Below are 7,178 nucleotides of genomic sequence, written 5' to 3' on the forward strand. Positions count from 1 at the left end.
ATTTTCTGTTTTGTTATTTTTATCTTTACGATTATTTTATTTTGATTTTTTTTATAGAGTATTTTTGTTTATTTTAATTTTAACTATTGCTTTCTTTGAATTTTATTTACTTTTCGATATTTTTATTTATTCGCATTTCATACATTTTATTCATTTTGGCACAAACATAAATAATTTTTAGATTGAATCTACTCTTTTTTAGGTGAGTCGAATTTGTTTTTTGCGAACTGAAATATTAATACAAACTTAATTCAACATTTTGTCGAGGTTACAAAAAATAAAGTGAAACAGAATTATTTTGAAAAAAGATCTTTGTACATATTTAATAACTATGGTAATTTTATGTGAGTTTGAATAATATGAAACTAAATGAGTATATGAATCATCTATTACTTAAACAAGTGATTTAGTTTGAGATTAGCAAAATCAAATTTGTATAAGATATATAACAATCGTACTAGGTGTTAAAAAAAATCAACTATCAATTAAATTTCTATTATTGTACTGTAACATGAAAAGGGCGGATAAATTTATATATTTATGGTGGTTAATTAATTCTATATTCCAATGGCACGTGATTGTTATAGAAGAGATATGACTAACATGATTATGTGGCGAATAAATTATTATTTATACCCATAAAAAATATAGCAATTATAACTATGAAAGATGGTCTTTGTGTGTCAATAATACTCAGATATTGGTTACGCAATTGATCAAGTATTTTTGACACACAAAAATTATTTTCTGTAATTTTATTTTTAGATGGGTACATTAATATCTTTTATGGATATAAATGATAATTTATTGTTAGGTGGCAAAACACAAATACGTATAAACACAGAGAAAAGAATATGTATATATAGATATTGTATTTGCTCAATTGATGTGTTGTTTGAAACTTTGAATAATTTGAATACATAAACCAAACCTCTTACAACAAGTAAACTCAAAAATAATGAGTGATCAGATGTGTGATGACAATGGGATTGGAGCAAAGAAAAGACCCTTCTTGCTTTGGAAAGAAAGGGATAAAAATGAAATCATGTTCCCTATATTTTCATTCAAGAGGAAGCCTCTTCTTCTTCCTCTTTTTCTTTCTTCTCCTCCTCGGTTTCATCCTCCGCTTTCTTCTCTTCCTTGTCGGCTTCAGGCTCCGCCTCAGGCTCCGGCTGCTGCACCGTCTCGTCGGGGATCTCGGAAGGATCAGAGGAATTAGTCCTCTTGTGAGCAGCAGCTTGGAGGACATGGCTGTAGTTCCCTTTCTCCATGAAGAGTTGTGCAAAGTGGTGCCTACAATAGAGGACACCATCTAAGGCAGCATAGGAAGAATGTGTCAGTGGGCACCCTGCATGAGCACACCTAAAGCAACTCTTGTGAAAGCATTCTCCCTCCAGTGTCACCTGTTTCATTCTTTTTGTCAATTCAAGTCTTTTTTTTTTATATATATAGATTAGTTATTGTGTGCAAATTTTCATCACAAACCTTCTCCAGTGGATACACTGTTTTTGAGCAAACCGAACATTTGTCCAAGGTTCCACTGAACATGGAAGAGAGTCTACTTGGGGTCCTGTTCTGAAATTATCATTATATTTCCATCTTAGAAACAAGAATAATTGAACAATCAAATAAAATAATAATAAAAATTGGTAGGATAATGTAACACACCAGGTCATTTTTCTCAGAAGACTTTGCTGCCACATTTCAAATTCATGAAACCAACACATCCAGTTAGCCAAATGAAGTAACATAATGTGACATGTGAATTAATTTTTGAGGGTGAATAAACAGAAAACAAAGAGACTTTTAACTTGTTGCATTGATGACATTTTAATTATTTAAGAAAAAAATAAATAAATTGGAGTTTGATCATCTAACCATTCTGGAAGTTCTTGCTGAAGTTGCCAGATTCCTTGAAGAGCTGTTCAAAATGTGGCCTGCAATAGAGGACTCCATCCATTGAGGAGTATGTGCTCATCTGAAAACAACATCAAAATGTTGGTATCATTGGCCACCCTTTTGCCATACAGAACAATTAAAATAAGCATATGAATTAAGGAGACAAATATGATTAAATTTTAAGGGATATATACCGTGAGAGTTCCCTTGCAGTGACTGCATTTGAAGCAATTTTTATGGTAAGGTATGCCTTCAAGAGTTAACAAATCAACCACATAAACAGTCTTTTCACAAGCAGTGCATTTATCAAGAGTTCCTGTGAATGACATTGTTTTTCTTCAAATGGGAACTTTCTTGAATTTCTCTAATCCAGCAAACTTGTTGTCTGAGGAAACAAAATGTAAGAATTTCCAACAAAGGTGCACACACACCTCAGACAAATTATTAAAAGAGGGGGTATTGAACAAAGTCTTGGATATGTCTAAGAAAAAGAAACTTATATCAAACTATTAGTGGATTAGTAATTGGTGGAGAGGGTGATTGGACACCAAAAATATTGAGGAAAACTTGCAAAAATTAGTGCTTTAATTTGTGGATATAATCTACTTGTTTGGAGTGAAAACAGGCTGGTGCCTTTGACCATTTCAATTCTTGTGTAAAATTATAGAAATGTTACAAAAATAAAAATTGATTAATATTTAGTAATCAACATGGAACATAAAAAATTGTGAACCCCCATACTTTGCTCAGTGTTTTTCTCATCAATTTTCTTTTTTATTTCTGTTGGTATTTTGTTACATGTATTGGTGATGCTTATTCGAAAAATTACTATTTATCATTTATTTAAAAAAATTCCTGTTAGTTGAATGTATTGGTTCATGGTTGCATAATTAAGTTAGTCATGGATTGAGTCCAAGATATCTTTTAGATGTTAGAATTGTCAGAAAGGCAACGTTTAAATTAATCATTTTAAAAAAAAATCATATTTAGAATAAATTAAGAAGAGAATGTAATATGTTATTTCATTTGATTTATCGTCTCCAACTATAAGTTTTGGACTTTGGCCTATAATTAGAGGAGACAAATCCAAATTAATTTGATTATTTCAACATAAAAAAAAAAAAGCTCGCCATGCATTATATACCATACAAAAGTGTAATTGTTCAAAACATTTGCCACAAACCTCAATAGAACCAATGTTGTAAGTTGTAACTACTTCTTTTGTTAATTGTTTCTTTTCTACATCAGATAAAGTAGTTCTAATAATCACCATTACACAAGAAACATAGCAACATTAATTAGTAGCAAATTTTGCATTATTTTATTCTTTAAAAAGATCAGGTAATATCATGGTGGCAACACAACTTGTTGGCAAAGTATAAGATCTGAAATTGTCTTTCCATGCCTATCAACTCTTCTGGAACAATTGACACCACCATCTAGAATGTTCCTAACAACAACATTCAATGCTTGGATTCCCTTAACTTGATATATCTCAACCTTAACATTTTCATGGACCCATTTGTCTCTATTTTTTCTTGTATCAAGATCAGGATTTGAAGAGGAGTCTATGAGTGGTGCGACCACTGACTTTATCCACTCAGGTGTAACAATTTGCTTCAACTTGTGAATATCAGGACCAAAATGTGGGATGATAGAGAAGTTGATGTCATTTCCTTTGTCTCCGGCTCTGCTGTGTGCTACCTCATAGAGTGGAATGTTTCGACCCGACGGCGCCGGGGAGCAAGCAACTTGTTGAGTATCAGCTTGTGAGAGTGCTGTGAAGCTGCATTCAGGATGAACCAATTTATTGGACAGACTACTATTTGTGTTCTGCTTCAGTGCGATTCGCCAGAAAACATCTTCACGCCTAACCTGAAGTAACAGAAAGCACTTTATTATTAAAAATGGTAATGGATGAGTGGATGACTCCAAACTTGAAAGAAAGAAAGAAAGAAAGAAAGTACCAGCTGCTTTTCTAGAAGAATCTCTTTCTTATATCCAGTACTGCATTGAAAGAAATAAAAAATACATCAACAACGAACAACAGTAAGTAGTGTAATTCGTAGAATATCCAAGTCGAGAAAGTCTATAGGGCAGCAGTTTTATTAAAATTTGGCCCGCACTTAACCAGTAAAAAGAAAGTAAGCAATTCTATACTATTAGATGTAATCTCACACCATTAAAAACACTAATGATGGCTAATTGATGGCTACAAATTACAAAAATTGCTGCCCCCTAGCACTCCTCTATGGATTCCACCACCTGACACCACCACCGCCAGCCGGTCCATTTGTATACAATGCCGTAAATTGCGTGGTAAAGCGGAGAGCGTGGTCCTTGTGCTGGAAAAGTCCATCCATGCGTAACCTAATATCTTGACTAGTATTGTCTAGGCTGCAAGCCTTGAGGCTATCAAATCCAATGATACAAGAATGTATACACTCATTGAGTCCGCCTCCGGGGAATGTTTCTTCCATCCATGATCTAACCACATATTCTGCTGCTTTACCGCGTTTAACGCATTCATATCCACCATATGATATCTCTCCCCATCCTTTCCATCCACATTCCTGTCAAGTTGAGGTCAGGGGTGAGCATTGCATTGCATCATCCATCAAGAACAACAATCATAATAACAAGAAATTCACCTTTGGAACCAACTGCAAAAGTTTATCAGGAGCTGAATTAGTAGTAGATGGTTTTGCCCCGTGACACACAACTCTGCAGCTCGATAATGGAACGAATGATACATCCTGAAAATCAATTACCTGTTCCTTTTGTTATCTTACTATCTATGCTTCATGAGATCGAAAGGAAAACCTCTCACTTACTACATCTGGGGTCACATAAGCACTGGGGTCTCCAATCTCGTACAATAATTGTTGGGCACATGTACTGAAATTCAGAACTCCACCACTTCCTTCAGCTTTGGCCACACATACTTGCCCATCATAAGAGATTTCTGCATAAGGAAGTGATAAATCCAGTAGCTGCTCAAAGGACATATCTCGGTACTTGTCTCCTGGATGCATGAAATATCCCCCTGTGAGTTGACAACCACACTCTAGAAGATGCCCTGCCATGGATCCTTGAGCAAGATGCTCCCATTCATCCCAGTTCCAACCTAGCTCATAAACCTACCAATATAAATACCAGCTTCATCATTCAGAAGGAGGTATATATAGATGAATAGCGTAAGAAAAAGGATATATAAATACCATAGGTGCTAAGAATAAAGCAGCATCTGCAACTCTTGAAGTGATTACTACGTTGGGTTGGTATTTCTCAAGACAGGCAACAATAGGAGCAGCACCCATGTATGTGCTGATACCCTTCATATGGAAAACAAATAATTGCTAAGTGAATGCATGCCTTCATTACAACACAATACAAGGAAACAGAATCTTACACCCTCCATGGTATAGGACTTCACATGTGACAATCCTGAACCTGAAAATATTGTAATTTGTAGAATGCAGAGAATAATAATAAGCAAAACTCGCAAGCAACTTGGTTTATTTCTATGGCTTAAAAATACTAGTAATAAGATAGATAAAAAATTGAAATTACAAGAACTATCACATTCACACCACACACCTTTATCCAAAAGTAGACTTTTCACAGGTAACAGTGTGAAAAAAAACAAAATTTGACAGCGAAACTCAAATACCTAAAATTGAAGTAGGCACTTCATGAGCTACAGCCACAGAAACATTAAGCCCCATGTCTCTAGCTAGTTCTAATACCTTGTGTTGTGCGCCCTGAGGATCCACTATAGATAAATACAATTGAGAAAATTAAACCATATAATATATCTACAATTATAACGTGATCCATTTAAACACAGAATTTAGATATTCTTACTAGCACCCATATTGGTAATTATGCAAGTTCCTCTTTCCAAAGCCAGAGGCAACAGTGTATGCATCCAGTCTGAAACTGCCAAGGAAAAATAACAAGGTCGGAATTTGATTGATACTTTACAAGGTGGTGGAAACTCAGGAACAGTTAACTTCATGTGAAGTTGATAGATGAGAGCCCTGTCAAATCATTTAACAACTCTCAGCTATCAACTTCACATGAAGATAACTGTACCTGAGTTTCTACCTTACAAGGTCAACAAAGATGAACACTACACTAACGGAAACACCTACTCTGAGAGTCATAACCGTCGCCACCAGACATCATGATTTGATAGCGATCGGCAAGAGTGCGCTCCGCCAGGCATTCGAGAACCAGATAGTTTAGTTCCTTGACTCTTTGAAGCAACTTAAGAGCAGCCAAAGGCCTGTCACCCCCGAACCCTGCTCCACAACCAATGTAAACCTTATTCCTCCGTCTTTCAGGACTACTTCTCTGTCCAATTTAATAACAACATGGTTAATTGAATATCTCCTTGGTGCTTTAAAACACAACACAACTAGAAACAAAACCAAATGTGAGGAGTATTTAGCTAACCAGCTTGATCAAACAATTATGAATCTCATCTTCATCAGGTTCCATTTAATTTCTTCTACAATGAAATCTGAACAAACATAAAACAAGTTAGTCCAACATGAAGAAGTAGCTCCCTGAGTTATTAAGAAAAGGAACGTTTTAATGCAACATACACTATTTAATGGTTTTATTAAAACATGGTTCATGAGTCATGATAGAATACTGCGACTTTTCCTAATCTAGCGCCAATCCGACCTAGCTAATGTTACCTTCAACTATTTATAATATCAAATCAACATATATATAATTGAAATTTACTTTCAATTTCACAAGAACACAGCACTTTTAATTCTTTTCTACAAGAGATAAAATTAAGCAGCAGAGACTAATTAAACAAGAACCATCGGTGCTAACAGTACTGAATGATGATAAGGAATTAAGGCATCAAGAAAGCAATCATTTACATGCTATAAGTGAATAATGGTAATACAAGCATAACGAAGAAAAAGTTATTGTTACCTTCTTCCACTTGGAAGGAATGAGATATAAGTATAAAACTGCAGATATAATTCTGAGAAGGGGGCACAAAAAGATTGAGCATTATTATGCATGACATATGAAGGGACCAGTTTTGTCCCATCCAAAATTAAACAATTTTAATAATTGCTTATTTATACACGTAAATATTATTTAGAATTCGTGCAAATTTAGACCATTTTTTTGTTAAATAAATTTTATCATTTGTTATTCATATACTACAACAAAAAAATATTTATTTTTTATTTAAATTTAAGTTTTATTTAATAAAAAAATATTATTCAATATATTTAAGCTCATAT

The 7,178-nt window shown here is 34.2% G+C and overlaps 2 protein-coding genes across 7 annotated transcripts; both read right to left on the reverse strand.

Moving 5' to 3' along the window:
- Positions 848 to 2,392, reverse strand: LOC107621090 (LIM domain-containing protein PLIM2b). The gene is made up of 5 exons (XM_016323138.2): positions 2,094 to 2,392; positions 1,879 to 1,978; positions 1,669 to 1,694; positions 1,486 to 1,575; positions 848 to 1,403 (listed from the first exon to the last, which is right to left on the reverse strand). The coding sequence occupies exons 1-5, from the start codon at positions 2,226 to 2,228 to the stop codon at positions 1,065 to 1,067; spliced, it is 690 nt and encodes a 229-aa protein (XP_016178624.1). The 5' UTR covers positions 2,229 to 2,392; the 3' UTR covers positions 848 to 1,064.
- LOC107621075 lies at positions 3,106 to 6,988 on the reverse strand. 6 transcript variants are annotated; one of them, XM_016323132.2, is made up of 12 exons: positions 6,859 to 6,988; positions 6,361 to 6,427; positions 6,057 to 6,258; positions 5,767 to 5,841; positions 5,573 to 5,674; positions 5,312 to 5,352; positions 5,121 to 5,234; positions 4,734 to 5,039; positions 4,551 to 4,655; positions 4,165 to 4,472; positions 3,867 to 3,906; positions 3,106 to 3,774 (listed from the first exon to the last, which is right to left on the reverse strand). In XM_016323132.2, the coding sequence occupies exons 2-12, from the start codon at positions 6,403 to 6,405 to the stop codon at positions 3,247 to 3,249; spliced, it is 1,866 nt and encodes a 621-aa protein (XP_016178618.1). In that variant the 5' UTR covers positions 6,406 to 6,427; positions 6,859 to 6,988; the 3' UTR covers positions 3,106 to 3,246. The 6 variants fall into 6 exon arrangements, with proteins under 6 accessions (XP_016178618.1, XP_016178610.1, XP_020970104.1 ...); XM_016323124.2 differs by having other exon boundaries at positions 4,551 to 4,670; XM_021114445.1 differs by lacking the exon at positions 6,859 to 6,988 and adding an exon at positions 6,804 to 6,823 and having other exon boundaries at positions 4,551 to 4,670.

Source organism: Arachis ipaensis, chromosome B02 (genome assembly GCF_000816755.2).
Source record: "Arachis ipaensis cultivar K30076 chromosome B02, Araip1.1, whole genome shotgun sequence".
NCBI classification, from domain to species: Eukaryota; Viridiplantae; Streptophyta; class Magnoliopsida; order Fabales; family Fabaceae; genus Arachis; species Arachis ipaensis.

What these genes read in the sequence shown, in the direction of transcription:
- LOC107621090 (XM_016323138.2), bottom strand. Translation starts at nt 2,228, where the DNA reads ATGTCATTCACAGGAACTCTTGATAAATGCACTGCTTGTGAAAAGACT. An exon ending in CTTCTGAGAAAAATGACCTG is followed by an intron (nt 1,576 to 1,668) that starts GTGTGTTACATT and finishes TGATAATTTCAG; the next exon opens with AACAGGACCCCAAGTAGACT. An exon ending in CAGTGTATCCACTGGAGAAG is followed by an intron (nt 1,404 to 1,485) that starts GTTTGTGATGAA and finishes AGAATGAAACAG; the next exon opens with GTGACACTGGAGGGAGAATG.
- LOC107621075 (XM_016323124.2), bottom strand. Translation starts at nt 6,405, where the DNA reads ATGGAACCTGATGAAGATGAGATTCATAATTGTTTGATCAAGCTG. An exon ending in ATAATTGTTTGATCAAGCTG is followed by an intron (nt 6,259 to 6,360) that starts GTTAGCTAAATA and finishes TAAATTGGACAG; the next exon opens with AGAAGTAGTCCTGAAAGACG. An exon ending in GCTGGCGGTGGTGGTGTCAG is followed by an intron (nt 3,907 to 4,164) that starts GTGGTGGAATCC and finishes CTTTCAATGCAG; the next exon opens with TACTGGATATAAGAAAGAGA.